Raw genomic sequence first — 19,025 nt, 5'->3', positions numbered from 1 at the left:
CATTAGACGGTTTGTAGCTAGACGGGGTGTTCCAACAGTGTTCTACTCTGACAATGCTAGAACCTTTGTGAGTGTCTCCAACCTGTTAAGAGAACATTATGGCTCGTTGACGCCCCAATGGAAGTTTATTGTACCTAATGCTCCTTGGTGGGGAGGCTGGTGGGAACGCCTCATTAGATCTGTGAAAGTTGCACTGAGGAAAACATTGGGCACTAATTCTTTGTCCAAGAGTGAATTAGAGACTACACTTCATGAGGTGGAAGCTTGTATTAATTCTAGACCCTTGACATTTGTAGGTGAGGAACCTGATATCGCAAATCCTCTTACCCCTTCCCATTTCCTAATTGGCCGTTCTGCAGGTTTTCAGTTAGAGTTAGTAGATGATCCAGACTGTGGTGTATCCTCAAAGGATTTGTGTGTAAGAGAAGCTGTGCGTCTGGGTCAGTTAGACAAATTTTGGAGAATATGGCAGACTGAGTATCTTAAAAACCTGCCTTGTATGGTGAAGGGGTTCAAGCCAAATTGTAACCTTAAAGAGGGTTCTGTTGTACTAGTAAAGGATGAACGGGTGCCAAGGTTAAGGTGGCCTCTTGGAGTTATTACTAAGTTGTATCCTGGAAAAGATGGGGTTGTTAGAAGTGTTGAGGTTAAAACCAAACGTGGATTTATATCCAGACCTGTGCAAAATTTGTATAACCTGTGCAAAATTTGTATAATCTAGAAATAACAGATTTGAAGGGTGAAATGGGTAGTAATTCCCAGGAGGAGAGACTTGAGAATCTTAGACAGGAGCCTGTAGAATCACCCTTAGTGTCTAATGTTGGTAAGTCCCGAAAGGGAAGACCTATTAAGGTTCCTATTAAACTTGACTTGTAGATTAAGGTAATAAGATAGCCTTGGAAGGCTCTGATGATGATAGGAGTGTTGAGACACTCCTATGGTGGGGAGGATGTTAAATGTTGGTTTGTTTGTCCTATGAAAACGCACCCAACGTTCGTTTACGCTGGTAAGTGTAGTGTTTGTCCAATGAGAACGCACCCAGGTTTGTTGACATTATCGAAATAGTTGATTTATTGAAAAATATGTTTATTGAAAGGTTGATATGTTATTATGATTGGGTCATTACAATTATAAAGAGTAATCCATGTGAATTGTGATTATATTGTGAAAACTGTATTAATTTCCCGAGTGGATGGGAGCCGGGACTTCCCCTCTCCCGTTTTCGTCACATATTTGTATTTTTTTTACCTTTGGGGAAGCTTTAACGAGAATAAAAGTGAGAAATTTATAATTCATCAGTTAAATGGATTTGTCTTGTCTGTATCGCAATGTTATCTATTTTTTTATGTGAAGTTTTCTACAAAAGGGAACCATGGGACCTGCGTGCTCCCCCAAGCTTTGTTTGAATCTGTAGTAGAGAGAGAGAGGAAATAAAGAGAAAATGGAAAGGTCGTTTCCTTTCTCCCGGAGTTTATTTTTGAGTTTTACGAGAAAATTGAGGAGGCTATGCCTCAAACTGAGGGGCTAATGGCCCACAAACAACACCTTGATTATTCCTTCTAACTTTAGCATTGAAGTCGTTAATCACAATTTTCATATCTCTCTAGGTTCTCACCTATTATACTCTGCAGTTCTTCACAGTATTCCTCTTTCCTTTCTTCAGGGGAATCATTTGATTCGCCTTGGAAGATGGAATCTTCGGGATCTTGAACCCTTCTGCGAAGCCTCTTCCCTTTTTGCCCGGCAGACATGCTGTCGTGCGTTTGCGGGGAGGGGAACGGGGCAATTTTAACCTGTCAAAAAGTTTTCATTCTTTTTGCCCCTCGCGCGAGTGCGAAGGAGAGTACTGGAGCGTTGGCGCACATGATGCTGCTAGTGCTCAGTTTCTGCTGAAGCACAGTTTTTGGTGAAGGCGCAGAAAATTGCTGGCGCGCAGGAAACCAATGCGTAGGGTGAATATACAAAGAATATGCCAGACTATTTGGCCTCTATTTTGAGGTACCTTAACTCTAGCATTAGAGGCTCTTTGACCTTTTATTTTGAGGTGCCATACTTCCAACATTAGAGGATATTTAAGCTCTATTTTGAGGTGCCATACCTTTAGTATTAAGGGTTCTATGACCTGTATTTTGAGGTACTATAATCTTAGCATTATATGTTCATTGATCTCTAATTTTAAGTGCTTTACCTCTAGCATTAGAGGCTCTTTGACCTCTATTTTGAGGCTCATTACTTTTAGCATTAGAGGGTCTTTGACCTCCATTTTTAGGCTCCTTACTTTTAGCATTATAGGCTCTTTGACCTCTATTTTGAGGCTCCTTACTTTGAGCATTAGACGGTTTTTTACCTCTATTTTGAGGCTCCTTACGTTTCACATTAGAGGCTCTTAGACCTCTATTTTGAGGCTCCTAACTTTTAGCATTAGAGGGTCTTTGACCTATATTTTGAGGCTCATTACCTTTACCATTAAAGGCTGTTTGACCTCTATTTTGAGGTTCCTTACTTCTAGCATTAGAGGGTCCTTCACCTCTATTTTGAGGCTCATTAACTTTAGCAATAAAGGCTGTTTGACCTCTATTTTGAGGCTCCTAACTTTTAGCATTAGAGGGTCTTTGACCTCTATTTTAAGGCTCCTTACGTTTCGTATTAGAGGCTCTTAGACCTCTATTTTAAGGCTCCTTACTTTGAGCATTAGAGGGTCTTTGACCTCTATTTTGAGGCTCCTTGCGTTTAGCATTAGAGGCTCTTTGACCTCTAATTTGAAACTGCTCACTTTTAGCATTAGAGTCTCTTTGACCTCTATTTTGAGGCTCCTTACTTATAGCATTAGAGGGTCTTTGATCTCTAGTTTGAGGCTCCTTACGTTTAGCATTAGAGGGTCTTTGACCTCTAGTTTGAAGCTTCTTACGTTTAGCATTAGAGGGTCTTTAACCTCTATTTTCAGGCTCCTAACGTTTAGCATTAGAGGGTGTTTGACCTTTATTTTGAGGCTCCTAATGTTTAGCATTAGAGGGTCTTTGACTTCTATTTTGAGGCTCCTTACGTTTAGCATTAGAGGGTTTTTGACCTCTATTTTGAGGCTCCTTACTTTTAGCATTAGAGGCTGTTTGACCTCTATTTTGAGGCTCCTTACTTTTAGCATTAGAGGCTGTTTGACCTCTATTTTGAAGCTCTTTCCTTTAAGCATTACAGGCTCATTGACCTCTATTTTGGGGCTTCTTACTTTTAGCATAAGAGGGTCTTTGATCTCCATTTTGAGGCTCCTTACGTTTAGCATTAGATGGTCTTTGACCTCTATTTTGAGGCTCCTTACTTTTAGCATTAGTGGCTCTTTGACCTCTATTTTGAGGCTCCTTACTTTTAGCATTAGAGGGTCTTTGATCTCCATTTTTAGGCTCCTTACTTTGAGCATTAAAGGTTCTTTGACCTCTATTTTGAGACTGCTCACTTTCAGCATTAGAGTCTCTTTGACCTCTACTTTGAGGCTCCTTACCTTTAGCATTAAAGGGTCTGTGACATCTATTTTGAGGCTCCGTACTTTTAGCATTAGAGGCTCTTTGACCTCTATTTTGAGGTTCCTTACTTTTAACATTAGGGGGTCTTTGATCTCCATTTTGAGGCTCCTTACGTTTAGCATTAGATGGTCTTTGACCTCTATTTTGAGGCTCCTTACTTTTAGCATTAAAGGGTCTTTGACCTCTATTTTGAGACTCCTTTCTTTTAGCATCAGAGGGTCTTTGACCTCTATTTTGAGACTGCTCACTTTCAGCATTAGAGGCTGTTTGACCTCTATTTTGAGGCTCCTTACCTTTAGCATTAAAGGGTCTGTGACCTCTATTTTGAGGCTCCATACTTTTAGCATTAGAGGCTCTTTGACCTCTATTTTGAGGCTCCTTACTTTTAGCATTAGAGGGTCTTTGATCTCCATTTTGAGGCTCCTTACGTTTAGCATTAGATGGTCTTTGACCTCTATTTTGAGGCTCCTTACTTTTAGCATTAGAGGGTCTTTGACCTCTATTTTGAGGCTCCTTACTTTTAGCATTAGAGGGTCTTTGATCTCCATTTTGAGCCCCTTACTTTGAGCATTAAAGGCTGTTTGACCTCTATTTTGAGACTGCTCACTTTCAGCATTAGAGGCTGTTTGACCTCTATTTTGAAACTTCCTTTGAGCATTAGAGTCTCTTTGACCTCTATTTTGAGGCTCCTTACTTTTAGCATTCGAGGGTCTTTGACCTCTATTTTGAGGCTCCTTACTTTTAGTATTTGAGGGTCTTTGACCTCTATTTTGAGACTGCTCACTTTCAGCATTAGAGTCTCTTTGACCTCTATTTTGTGGCTCCTTAATTTTAGCATTAGAGGCTCTGTGACCTCTATTTTGAGGCTCCTTACTTTTAGCATTTGAGGGTATTTGACCTCTATTTTGAGGCTCCTAACGTTTAGCATTAGAGGACCTTTGACATCTATTCTGAGGCTCCATACTTTTAGCATTAGAGGGTCTTTGACCTCTATTTTTAGGCTCCTTACTTTTAGCTTTAGAGTCTCTTTGACCTCTGTTTTGAGGCTCCTTACTTTTAGTATTAGAGGGTCTTTGACCTCTATTTTGAGGTTCCTTAGTTTAGCATTAGAGGGTCTTTGACCTCTATTTTGATGCTCCTTACTTTGAGCCTTAAAGGCTCTTTGACCTTTATTTTGAGACTCCTTACGTTTAGTATTAGAGGCTCTTTGACCTCTTATTTTGAGGCTCCTTACTTTTTGCATTAGAGACTCTTTGACCTCTATTTTGAGGCTCCTTACTTTTAGCATTAGAGACTCTTTGACCTCTATTTTAAGGCCCCTTACTTTTAGCATTAGAGGGTCTTTGACCTCTATTTTGAGGCTTCTTATGTTTAGCATTAGAAAGTCTTTGACCTCTATTTCGAGGCTCCTTACTTTTAGCATTGGAGGCTCTTTCACCTCTACTTTTAGGCTCCATACTTTAAGCATTAGAGGCTCTTTGACCTCTATTTTGAGGCTTCTCATGTTTAGCATTAGAAGTTCTTTGACCTCTATTTTGAGGCTTCTTATGTTTAGCATTAGAGGCTGTTTGACCTCTAGTTTGAGGCTCCTCACTTTTAGCATTAGAGGTTTTTTTACCTCTATTTTGAGGCTCCTTCCTTTGAGCATTAGAGGCTCTTTGACCTCTATTTTAAGGCTCCTTACTTTTAGCATTAGAGGGTCTTTGACCTCTATTTTGAGACTCCTTACTTTTAGTATTAGAGGTTCTTTGATCTGTATTTTGAGGCTCCTTACTTTTTGCATAAGAGGGTCTTCGACCACTATTTTGAGGTTCCTAACTTTTAGCATTCGAGGGTCTTTGACCTCTATTTTGAGGCTCCTTACTTTTAGTATTTGAGGGTCTTTGACCTCTATTTTGAGACTGCTCACTTTCAGCATTAGAGTCTCTTTGACCTCTATTTTGTGGCTCCTTAATTTTAGCATTAGAGGCTCTGTGACCTCTATTTTGAGGCTCCTTACTTTTAGCATTTGAGGGTATTTGACCTCTATTTTGAGGCTCCTAACGTTTAGCATTAGAGGACCTTTGACATCTATTCTGAGGCTCCATACTTTTAGCATTAGAGGGTCTTTGACCTCTATTTTTAGGCTCCTTACTTTTAGCTTTAGAGTCTCTTTGACCTCTGTTTTGAGGCTCCTTACTTTTAGCATTAGAGGGTCTTTGACCTCTATTTTGAGGTTCCTTAGTTTAGCATTAGAGGGTCTTTGACCTCTATTTTGATGCTCCTTACTTTGAGCCTTAAAGGCTCTTTGACCTTTATTTTGAGACTCCTTACGTTTAGTATTAGAGGCTCTTTGACCTCTTATTTTGAGGCTCCTTACTTTTTGCATTAGAGACTCTTTGACCTCTATTTTGAGGCTCCTTACTTTTAGCATTAGAGACTCTTTGACCTCTATTTTAAGGCCCCTTACTTTTAGCATTAGAGGGTCTTTGACCTCTATTTTGAGGCTTCTTATGTTTAGCATTAGAAAGTCTTTGACCTCTATTTCGAGGCTCCTTACTTTTAGCATTGGAGGCTCTTTCACCTCTACTTTTAGGCTCCATACTTTAAGCATTAGAGGCTCTTTGACCTCTATTTTGAGGCTTCTCATGTTTAGCATTAGAAGTTCTTTGACCTCTATTTTGAGGCTTCTTATGTTTAGCATTAGAGGCTGTTTGACCTCTAGTTTGAGGCTCCTCACTTTTAGCATTAGAGGTTTTTTTACCTCTATTTTGAGGCTCCTTCCTTTGAGCATTAGAGGCTCTTTGACCTCTATTTTAAGGCTCCTTACTTTTAGCATTAGAGGGTCTTTGACCTCTATTTTGAGACTCCTTACTTTTAGTATTAGAGGTTCTTTGATCTGTATTTTGAGGCTCCTTACTTTTTGCATAAGAGGGTCTTCGACCACTATTTTGAGGTTCCTAACTTTTAGCATTAGAGGCTCTTTGACCTTTGTTTTGAGGCTCCTTACTTTTAGCATTAGAGGTTTTTTTACCTCTATTTTGAGGTGCTATACTATAGCATTAGAGTTTCTTTGACCTTTATTTTAATCCCCTTACATCTAACATTAAAAGCTCTTTGACCTTTATTTTTGGGTGTTTTATTTCTAGCACTAGAGGCTCTTTGAGACCTCTGTTTTAAGGCGACTAACCGCTAATAATAGAGGCTATTTGACCTCAGTTTTTAGGTGACTTACCTCTATAATTAAAGGTTATTTTTTATACTTCTTCATATAAAGCTTTCCTTCTCTGTTCTCTTCTGTCTTTTATAGTTTTTCAAGATCATCTTTGCTTAGTTCGCCAGTCTCCTTCGATATTTCAAGAGACATTTCAGTGCTGTTTGTCCTCGGTTCGTCAGATTCCTCGGAGAAATCGATGGCTTTCATGTCTTTACCTATAAGGGCGATGGGTAAAGACATGGATGCCATTGATTTCTCGACATACACTATATTCATACTAAAGTCAACGAAGAGCAACACAATGTATTTACCAATGCCGTCCTGATATGTTCTATCTTCAATGCCGAATTTTGAAGAAACACACGTCGCTCACCGCTTTGCACCAATGCAATCCAATTATTGGACATCGTCTCTAAACTGCAAGCAAATTATCCTTCAAGGCGCTTACATTATGATCATCAAAGCTCGGCAACTTCGGCAGCACCTATCCAAACTATCTGTAGATGAATTGTTCCGAATAGCCTCCAGTTCATCCTGTAGTTGTAACAAAATTCTTGCAGTCAGTTACCTGTTCCGCAAGAACGCGAGCTCTGTGAATAAAGTGAAATCCTCCTCCCAATGTTCACTGCGTAAAATTCCATTGCTACAGTACATACATATCGTGAGGTGTTGCAAGGTATGTTTTAAAAAGAGAGAGAGAGAGAGATCAGGTCTTCAGAAGTCTTTTGGGATCCGGGGCGGAGCCGTTCAGAATTGCTGCGGGAAGATTCCGTTCTGGAGTCATTCAGAACTCTATGCTAAGTCTATGGCTATTTCTTCTGAAGTCATTTGGAGAGCAGATTCAGGAATATTATCTTCCGAAATCGTTCAGAGATTTCTGGAATCATTCAGAATTCCATGCTATGTCTATGGAAATTTCTTCTGAATCATTTTGGAGATGCACGAAGATTTTCTCCCGAAGCCGTTTAGGACTTGCGAAGAATTCTCTTTTATCCTCTGGTTTCAATAGGCCTTACTAACTCATAATAATAATAATAATAATAATAATAATAATAATAATAATAATAATAATAATAATAATAAACTACGTGATTTGATTTATGAATTTGAGTCAGAAAGGTCGGAAATCGATCAATGCTTGGATAGGAAGATGATAAACAATGATTTATTAATCTCTCTCTCTCTCTCTCTCTCTCTCTCTCTCTCTCTCTCTCTCTCTCTCTCTCTCTCTCTCTCTCTCTCTCTCTCTCTCTCTCTTTGAGGAAGTAATTTTCATTACTTCCTCGAAAACTTTAAGAAATCAATTTCTGTCTTTGTCTTCTTTTTATAGTATCCCAAGTATCATTTGATATCCATGGTTTTTTCCTTGTAACTGCGTCCCAAAACTTCGTCTCTTAAAGTCTCTTAAGAATGTAAATCGATTCCTACATTCAGTTACAAAGATTTCTGTGCTCATCCTCTAGAAGCATAGATGTATTAAACTTTGGTATTCTATCTACATTTCTGTTGGGTTCTTCCAGTTTTAATATTTGTTTGGCAATGGGGAGCTGGTGATCACTACCAATAACTGCACCTCTATAGCTTGTTACATTTCCCGGAGTCCTCCTTCTCTCTTTATCAATGGCTATGTTATCTATTTGATATTTGTAATTGCCACATGGTGAAGTCATTATATATTTGTGGATCTCCTTGTGCTGGAAAAGAGTACCTCCAGTAACAAGATTATTTGTTGAACAATAACTTATAAAATGTGCCCCATTTTCATTTGCAAATTCGCCAAGAACCTCAACACCCATCACATTTCTATCCCTTCATTATTTCTTCCAACTTTAGCATTGAAGTCATCAATCACAATTTTCATATCTCTCTAGGTTCTCACCTATTATACTCTGCAGTTCTTCACAGTATTCATCTTTCCTTTCTTCAGGGGAATCATTTATTGGCGCACAGCAAACTATAATACTCATATAGCACTGCTTTGATTTGATTTTTGTAAGTAACAATCTGCTACCTACAGCTCTCCATTTGGTTAATGCCTTTTCTGCTCTTGGTTTCATCATCATTATTCCTACCCCTTCTCTTCTAACTCTATCTGTTCCTTAGGGCCAAGGTATCCAAACTATATTTCATAAATTCATTCTCTACTAGCTGTAACTTCCCAGTTTGATTCATGGTTCTAACATTCCAATTACCAATTTTCAATTATTCTTTAGTATTTACAAACCGGGAGTTTCTTAGCAACCCATTACGCCCAGGACTGAGGGCAATTCTTTCATTTTCGCTTTCCTTAGACTGACTAAATCCATTGAGGATTCATTGGCTAAATTCATCATAGAATAGCCAGTTTCATTGTGATGCGCAGCGTCTATTTAAATAAGACAAGTGACCCCTGCCGGTCCATACTAATTCCAGTAAGATCATCTGCCGGGCATTAGGAGTAGAGGAGTATCCAGAGCACCAAACGGATACATACCTTTTTCAAATTACAGATGGAATTAATGGTCCTTTATTTATGGAACCCATGCTTCGAAGAGAATGTTTAGTGCCATATTTAAAAGAACTGAAGCTGTTTTTTGAGCATTCGGTTGAAGTAAATAGATCCGTCATATATTCAAGCATTTAAATTGTCACGTATATGGCTATAGTATACTGTATATTGAATTGTTCACCTTTATTTCCAATTTTGTACTTATCCTTATTTTCTCATTAGTAATAGGTTTGATTATCAATTTCTATGAAAAGAAAACTTTTTCTTTTTTATTTTCTTATAAATCAGTATGATTTTCTATTGAAATAAATGATAGAAAATATTTTCAAAGAACTATTATTTATCTATATGTCTAGTTAGAATTATTAAGTATATATATATATATATATATATATATATATATATATATATATATATATATATATATATATAAAGAGAGAGAGAGAGAGAGAGAGAGAGAGAGAGAGAGAGAGAGAGAGAGAGAGAGAGAGAGAGAGAGAGAGATACTGTAGTTAGTTTACAAAATCTATTATTTAATTGATAACTTAACATTATGAATTGGATGTTTTTTTTTTTAATTGTGTCCAAAATTGCCTTACCATTTTTCAAGGCGAGGCAAAATTGGACCCTAGATATTCCATATTTTTTCATTCATTTTTTATTTTAAACCTTCCTTTAGCATCATCCACTGATTGGTTTTTAGGAAAAATAATTTCATGTATTATTTCTGAGAAACCCTAAAATGAAGGTGAGGCAATTATTGGACACCCATATTCAACAATTTATGTAGGGGTACTTCAATACTTTTTAAAAACCAGACATACTAATATTTATAAAGTAGAAGGTTGGGCAATTTCTAATAGCATTATAGTTTTAAGAAATTATGATTAGTTTTAGAGATATTGTATCTGTCCAATATTTGCCTTAATTGTCCAAAATTGCCTTACCCTAATATATATATATATATATATATATATATATATATATATATATATATATATATATATATATATATATATATATATTTGTGTGTGTGTATAACTACATAATACACACATATATATAAATAAAATATACATATACAGTATATATATATATATATATATATATATATATATATATATATATATATATATATATATATATATATATATATATATATATATATATATATATATATATATATATATATATATATATATATATATATATATATATGTATATAGCAACCCGTTTCCCTTCCAGTTTTCAACAAGTATTTAAGGAATAAGATTACAAATTTGCAACCCTCACTATTCCGGGGCTGTTCACGTGCCTTTTATCGACATCGTCCGGTGATATGTTACTTAGTACAGGGGCGTACCTAGAGATTTGGGGCCCCGGTGGGCTGAGTTAGTAAAGTGCCCCACCCCCTTTCCCCTTACTATGGCGAGAGGCGAGCGAAGCTGTGGCCACCCAGAGAGCAAAGCCCGAGTAGCAGAGGGAAAAGGAAACTAATGGGAAGAAAATTAATCACTTCTAGGTGCAGTTTTTTACTTACCAAGATGCTATCGAGGGTTGTTTTATAGATACTTGGAAAATAAAATGGTAATTTTAAATGTATACTTGCATAATTTAATTTTCTTACCCTACTTTAGAGGCCCCTGGGGCATTTTCAATAGACTCATCTTCCACATCCCTTAAGTACATCGCTGGGTCACCATGAGTATATTATTTTTTAGGGTCATCATTCCGAATAATGTCAAATTCATATTTTATATGTTTATTATTATTATGTATCATGTATGTATGTATTTTTTCAAGTTTAATCTTCACATTGTTCTTTCTCACCCTGAGCTGCTTTTCCTATTGTTCTGATTTTCCAACTGAGGTTGTAGCTTAGCTATTAATGACAATGATAATCATCAATTATGGGTAAATAAAACAACAAAAAAGGAGGAACTGACAACTCTATTTCGTCTTTGAACACCGATTCACATAGTGCTACTTCATCATGAGAAATACAACTGGCTAACAAGGAGGCTGAAGGCCTATCCACACTTACGTAGCCATTTGCATTTCTGTGACAATTAATAATGCCACCCCAAGTTTTATTTTTCTACAGGGAAACGTTTCTAAGTCATTGAAATGGCTTTAGAATTTCTTAGAAAATATCCTTAGAATTTGTACCGTCACCGAAAAACCTGAACGAAGAGGTAACAGCCAACACCACTACATGAAAGCGAGAAAACAAAAGACTTAATAATTAACTTCGGACGTCCACAAATTGATCGGTAATGACAAATGTGATATGCCCAAAATGCGTGCGTCTGATCCCTTTTAATTTAGAACGAGTCGATTGAAACACCTTTTTCGTGTAATGAATGGATTCCGTAAACATTGACGAGCCCTGAACGTTTGCAAACAGGCGATCCAGTGGGCTTCAGGGAGAGATGCTGGAGGGCCAAGGTGATCTAGTAGGCTTTGAAAAGTATAGATGGAAAAAACCACTGTCCATCCACTAGTGTTGAGAGTATAAGTGGAAGAACCTTCAGCCAATCACTGAACAACACGATCAAACAAATCTGGGTAGATGATGATGTGGGACTCGTTACAAGACATTCCGAGCGTACTGGTGATGTCGTCCCTTCTACTGGGTCTTAGCCTAGGGTTTGGAAAAAAGAAAAAAGACATGTTAATGTAATGGTTGCGAAAAAAATTGATAAATTAGTACCACGCTCTAGAGGAAAATTATGTTTATGAAGTTTCTGACATGTCTGGAACTTGCTAAGGGAAGAATTCTGTCGACTGAATGATATGGAAGCATATACTGCAAATATTTATTGAAGATTTATTTATAAATTGCAAGTTCACAAACTATTGCTCTATAGTAATAATATATTCGCATTCAAAGCAACAGATTTCCAAGAGTCCAGCTTCAAATTGTGCTCTGATGTTGATGACGATGATGATGTTGATCCAACGAAAATACTCAAGGAGGCAATAGGCCTATAAGAAATTAAAGGACCAACGCATTATTTTTTATTTTTCATTATTCTTCTAATTACCTGTTGTGAAGATGCTGCCAATTGCTGGCGGGGCTCAGGGGCTGCTGCTGCTACTGCTGCAGGGGATCGCTTCCTCCTGTAAAGGGGACGCTGTTCGTCCATACGAGCGGCCAGGGAGCGCATCACGTCCATCTGCAAAATGTGACGTCACGAGTGGGATAAGTTTTCGAGATATATAATTGTTCTCCTATTTACTTTTGAATCAGTTTTCATCTGTTTTTAATCATCGATATGAATTTCGGTTTTATGTCTATTTCTGCACTGGTTGTCATTTGTATATATAGGGAGTTTTCATTTCTTGTAAAGTCTTGAGCCCTAATATCTTTATAGCGAATTGGCTTAAACTCGGTGAAGTTATCTATTTGCATGAGGAGAAACCCCACAAATAGGATTACATAAGGATTTACTTCCCTTTTCTCTAATTGTATTTGCAGTGGACGTAATTCTATGTTTAAATTATTGTAATAATGTACGACACACTCCCCATCTCTCTCTCTCTCTCTCTCTCTCTCTCTCTCTCTCTCTCTCTCTCTCTCTCTCTCTCTCTCTCTCTCTAAATTGCAACTGGGAATGTTAGGGATTTGAAATCCACTAATTATTATTTTATTATTAAATGAAAATACAAGCTAAGCTAGGTTTTACACACTGAAATTAATGAGAGATTTGAACAGGTATTTCTCAAAACAATCAGACTATATGCTTATCCTACAGTTATGAAGCTTATATACTTTGGTAAATTATTCAACTATAACACTGGGAATATTTCTCCATATTTAGCTATTACTCCTAGTCTATAACATGAAAAATGTAAATGAAAATAACTGTAATTATATATTTAGTATAATTTAACACACTTCCTTGTTGTTTACATCACATAAACGTCTTTATGTATTTTCATATTTTTAATGACAGTAATAATGGCCCAGGAATCTTTCTGTCTTGAATGCAGGTCACATCGTGATTACTCTTTGTATGCCAATGATGATAATAATAATGAAACTGTTTTAAACTGCTTTTCAAGTATCAGTATCATCCCTCTTGTCATCCAATATACTCTAATGACTCATGAAGGTAACTAAATTAATGAAAATACAATCCTTTCAAGAAGGAGATCTCTCACCTTATTCTGTAGTTGTTCCCAGAGCTTAGCTTCGGCCAAAACGTGCTTGGCAAGGTCGTCGAGTTCCGTTCCTGATGCTAATGCTTCTACGCTTGCGTCGGAACGTTTTTTACCGCAGCCTGTGGAAGAGAAAACTGTAATTAAAAAGGGATGATTGGGGACAGTTTTGATTCCAAAAGTTCTTCATAGATGGCGTGAAATAGGGATTTAAGTTCTCGATAGAGGTCGTGGAAGAGGTATTGAAAGTGAAGGCCTTCAGTATTTATCATCACCGTCATCTCCTCCTACGCCCATTGACGCAAAGAGCCTTGGTTAGATTTTTGCCAGTCGTCTCTATCTTGAGCTTTTAATTCAATACTTCTCTATTCATCATCTACTTTACGCTTCATAGTCCTCAGGCATGTAGGTCTGGGTCTTCCAACTCTTCTAGTGCCTTGTGGAGCCCAGTTGAAAGTTTGGTGAACCAATCACTCTTGGAGAGTGCGAAGAGCATGCCCAAACCATCTCCATCTACCCTTTACCATCATCTCATCTACATATAGCACTCGAGTAATCTCTCTTATAGTTTCATTTATAATCCTGTCCTGCCATTCAACTCCCAATATTCTTGTGAAAGCTTTGTATTCAAGAGTGCGCTAAAGATCAAACTAAATGCGAATATAAACATAGAAGGGATTCGATGTTCTATTATTGGTTCATTGATGAGTTAGAAGCTATAGGGTGAATATGATATAGCCAAGGTGCTATTTGTTTTCCGTGTCACTCACAAGCAAGGGAGATAATTGAAGGCGTGAGACGCTAGCAACCACATTCCTAAGAACCTGCTAAGAGGTCGGAATAAGGGTCTTTTCAGGCACCATCAACCATGAAGGGGAAAATGTGTATCGTAAATTAATGTAATCTGCATCTCTCTCTCTCTCTCTCTCTCTCTCTCTCTCTCTCTCTCTCTCTCTCTCTCTCTCTCTCTCTCTCTCTCTCTCTCTCTCCACTCATATTTGTTTTTAATATGCATATATACAGTATGTATCATATATATGTATATATATATTTATATTATACGCGTGTATATATACGTGTATGTATACATATATGGTTATATTTTACATATGTACACTGCACATACATACGTAAAAGGGTTAATATTCCATTGTATACAGGCATGCATTTTTTATAGTCAGAATTACATTCCAGCTTCAAAGCGAGGATTACTCGATCATTAGATTATTTCACCGACGTCTCAAGGAGAAACGGAAAGGGTCGAGGTTCTCTTGTCCATTCGTTTTGAAAAATTTTATTACGGAGATGTAAATGAGAAGTGAAATTGTCAAGGGTGGTCGAGATAGAATTTATAACATGAGGCTGAACTTCGATCCGGCATTGACTTGCAGGAAAAAAATATGCTTGTGGTTTACGAGAAATGTTAAAAGGTATTTCATGATTTTGATTATTAATTTTTTAAGTGTCCTGTAATGGTCGAAATGTAATTTACAACGTCGGGCTGAACTTCGATCCGGCATTGACTTGCTGGAAGAAATATGTTTGTGGTTTAAAAGAAAATATTAAAAGGTATTTCATGATTTTGATTATTGATTTTTTAAGTGTCCTGTAATGGTCGAAATGTAGTTTATAACTTGGGTCTGAATTTCAATCCGGTATTGACTTGGTGGAAAATATATTCTTGTAGTTTACGAAAAATATTAAAAGGTATTTCATGATTTTGATAATTGATTTTTTCAAGTGCCTTGCAATTTTTTTCCGAATTTGTTGTTAGAATTGTATTGAGAGTCACGCTGTTTATATAAAATGTTCTCCATAACTTAAAAGTGACTGTGATAGGCAAATCTTTAGTTTAAGGAAACATTTTGGGATAAGTATCCTTGGTAGTTTGCTTATATCAAACGGATTGATGACAATGATAAAAACAAATGCAAAATTTTATTCTCTGATGATGGGAAACATTTCCATTTTCTCTTAGTCACGTAAAGAGACGAACATGTTCTCTCTATAGTTTATCTTGAATCTCTTATTCCAGAAAGCATTTTCAGCTGAGTAAAAGTAATGAGAAATAGATCCCGAGATGATTACTTCTGGAAATTCTCAGAATTCAGGTTCTGTATAGTTTTGTCTGAGAGAGAGAGAGAGAGAGAGAGAGAGAGAGAGAGAGAGAGAGAACATGCTTGTATGAAAAGCACTCTCCATTATTATCATCACTAGCTAAGGTATAACCCTAGTTGGAAAACAAGATTGTTGCAAACATAATGGCTCCAACAAGGAAAATAGCCTTATACGAAGGTTGTTAAATCGTATTTATGAATATATCAAATTAAACTTAAATAAGAAGTATTTAATAATCATGGCAACATATTTGAGTCTTGAAGTGATAGAAATGATGACAATTAATCGCAAATTCTGACCATATTCTAACTTTTTAGAAAGTTCTAAACATTCGTACAATTAACAAGAATGCTCTAGAAGGCGATAAACATTTGATTATAACAGCATATAAAATGTCTTTTACTGACATGAGTGAAGTGATGTGATAATATCTGTTGTGATGAATATATGTACTACTGTACATAATGCTAAGTTTAGAACCTAAGTGGAAAACATGATTATTATAGTTTTAATCTTTAATACTTATAGTTTACCACGAACAGTGACGAAAAGAGACACGTTGATTGACATATTGATCCAACACCAATAATTAAGAGAGGAGTGTCACTCAAGCTAACAGAGATTTCCTATGACTGATGTATTGATCTGTCTTGCATGCTTTATAACAATAATCTCCGATGAAAGTCAGAAAGATTACCGAGTTTGTATTTCAATGAAGATTGTCTTTCATCCTTACAAGGAGTCCTTCTTCCATGGAGTAATACTTCCTCCTCCAAAGGAGTCATCCTTCCTCCTTCCAAGGAGTCATACTTCCTTGTTCCAATGAATCACCCTTCCTCTTTCCTAGGATTCATACTTCCTTGTTCTAAGGATTCATAATTCCTTGCTCTAATGAGTCATCCTTCCTCTTTCCAAGGAGCCATCCTTCCTTCTTCCAAGGAGTCATCCTTCATCCTTATAAAGGATAGGCACGGGAGAAGTTATACCCTAGATGTGATTCGAAGATTAGTTATTTAAACTTAGGAGTACCTAAAGTTGGTGCCTTGACCATTGCAATCCGATTATCATACTCTAATTCTGTATATAATGTAGATGCAATGATTCTCTCTCTCTCTCTCTCTCTCTCTCTCTCTCTCTCTCTCGCTCTCTCTCTCTCTCTCATGCTAAATAATATACCAAGGCCCCACGGGTCACTTACTGTGTAATTGAGATCTAAATAAAGGGTTGTATGATGCTGATGGCAAACAAGGTTATGATGAAGGAAATTTATGACAATTAGCTTATGCAAATTAGCTCTCTCTCTCTCTCTCTCTCTCTCTCTCTCTCTCTCTCTCTCTCTCTCTCGTTTCGAGGTTGACTGCAATACAGATTCATCTTTCGTGCTTGATTATTTTTGCATAAAATCCTTGAATGTATAAACTAATAAGAAATGGGTAATAGATGGCATTGATATTTAAATTTGTCTGCTTATATAAATTATCTTGCTCTATTTATTCTCTTAATTACGCAAGCAGATAAGTGGAAGTTGAATATGTTCGTATGTACATGCATGTGTTTTTAACACTACTGATGCATAAGGCCAATGGAAATATATTGCGTATGGATATTAATGTGCGTTCGTTTGATTATTGATCCGTAGATCAATTAAGTTTTCTTTACGAAAAGACTTTGAGGACAAAACATATTTCAAATGGGTTTCTCTATCATTTTAATCAGGTCATTTGACTGCGGTCACTATCATAAGGTGAAAAATGATCACTGCAGTGTGATAGGAGAATTCAACAAGATCTGAAGTGTGAACACATTAAAAAAAAACTTTATTATAATTATTGTTGTTGTTTTTGTTAGCCAAGTTGCAACCCTAGTCAGAAAAGTACATGATCATAAGCCCAACAAGAAAAATATTTAGGTAAAAGCAAAAAGAATAATATTAAAATGCTTTAAGAAAAGCAGATCTCCATTTTGGTGATTAGGTAGAGTCCCTAACGTCTCGTAAGATAATCTTTCTTCTGTAAACAGCGTTTTTTTTTTTATCATTCTCTTTTCAGCGCTCTGAAAATATGTAAGTCACGAGATTGGTCCATTTCATTAATTTTCTCGAAATTTTACGCACATCTATTTTTTGGGGGTGAGTGGTCCTTATGAATTTTGTGTTATCGATTTTATGAGGCAAAGCTAATTCGGTCTAAGTGGAGGTACTGTATAGAGTGGGGTTCCCCTGCTGTCTTTAGAATTTGTTGCGAAGGATCTCTATAACTTCAAAGTTTCGGAAAAGATATATTGATGGTTCGTCCAATATTTGGGAAAATTTGGTGACTCCATAAAAATACGTCTTTTATAATTGTTTAAATTCCTTTATATTCCTTGATATGATAGGACTCACACATAATTCCATAAGCTGGACTGGGGTTCGAGACCAGCTCAAGGTCGATAGTTTCTTGTAGTGTCTGCAACCTCACCATCTTTGTGAGCTAGGGTTTGGGGGTTTGGGGGAGCCTATAGGTCCGTCTGTTGAGTCATTAGCACCCATTGTTTGACCCTCCTTGATCCTTACTCGGGTGGAGAGGGGCTTGGACGCATATACGTATATATGGTTAGTCGCTAGAGCATTGTCACTGTCCCTTGCCTCTGCCATTCATGAGCGACTTTTCAGCCTTTATAAACTAAAGGGGCCCGAGAAACGAATAAGATTAGCAAATCGCTGTGAATTTTTCTTCTGCTAAAGTCAACCGCGTTGGTAACTGGAAATTGGAATATTCCTTCTTTCCCTCAAAGAATTTAACTTTGGTTGCTTTTGGGAAGCAAAATAAAAGACGTCTGAAGTATTTCAATCGAATATCTTAAATAGAAAAGCAACTTTATATCTTATTCAAATGCTTGGTAAGCCTTTACCATGTTTGAATGAGAAGTTTAATGACGTAGAAACGCATTTTTTCATTCATCCTTATAGATTGTACTAGTTTTGTATGGTTATATATAATATTGAAATATTTGTAAAGGGAATGGTTTATTAGTAGAATACACATTCAAGTCGTATCTCTTATACGCTTTTTGTAAGACTTACATTAGAGTGATGATCTCGTAATCTTTATTATTATTATTATTATTATTATTATTATTATTATTATTATTATTATTATTATTATTATTATTATTATTATTATTTAGTAGTAGTCTTCTTATTGGTTACTGATCTTCCTTGCCAATGAGAAGGGATCATGGGAATTGCTGGAAGGAATGTAACAGTTTTGCAAATCACTAGAGCTTTTTTGATATCGTGATACACTATGAAACACACATACACACACACGCATGTATATATATATATATATATATATATATAGATATATATATATATATATATATTTTATATATATATATTTTATATATATTATATATATAGATATTATATTATTATTATTATTATTATTATTATTAAATGCTAAGCTACAACCCTAGTTGGAAAAGCAGGATGCTATAAGCCCAGGGGCCCCAACAGGGAAAATAGCTCAGTGAGGAAAGGAAACAAGGAAAAATAAAATAT

The 19,025-nt window shown here is 36.4% G+C and overlaps 2 protein-coding genes across 2 annotated transcripts in view; one reads left to right on the top strand and one right to left on the bottom strand.

The window, feature by feature from the left end:
- LOC137630609 (cap-specific mRNA (nucleoside-2'-O-)-methyltransferase 2-like) overlaps positions 1–19,025 on the top strand; it is a 353,518-nt gene that overhangs the window by 15,807 nt on the left and 318,686 nt on the right. The window lies entirely within an intron of this gene.
- Positions 11,132–19,025, bottom strand: part of CCAP (Crustacean cardioactive peptide) — a 48,837-nt gene continuing 40,943 nt past the window's right edge. Inside the window, exons 4-6 of the mRNA XM_068361615.1 lie at positions 13,367–13,485; positions 12,247–12,378; positions 11,132–11,843 (exon numbers count right to left, since the gene is read on the bottom strand). Of these exons, the coding sequence (XP_068217716.1) occupies positions 11,829–11,843; positions 12,247–12,378; positions 13,367–13,485 (266 nt within the window). The 3' untranslated portion in view covers positions 11,132–11,828. The remainder of the gene's footprint in view (positions 11,844–12,246; positions 12,379–13,366; positions 13,486–19,025) is intronic.

This window comes from Palaemon carinicauda, chromosome 38 (genome assembly GCF_036898095.1).
Source record: "Palaemon carinicauda isolate YSFRI2023 chromosome 38, ASM3689809v2, whole genome shotgun sequence".
NCBI lineage: Eukaryota > Metazoa > Arthropoda > Malacostraca > Decapoda > Palaemonidae > Palaemon > Palaemon carinicauda.
The sequence above is the reverse complement of the archived record's forward strand: the minus strand, read 5'-3'. Positions and strand labels throughout refer to the sequence as shown.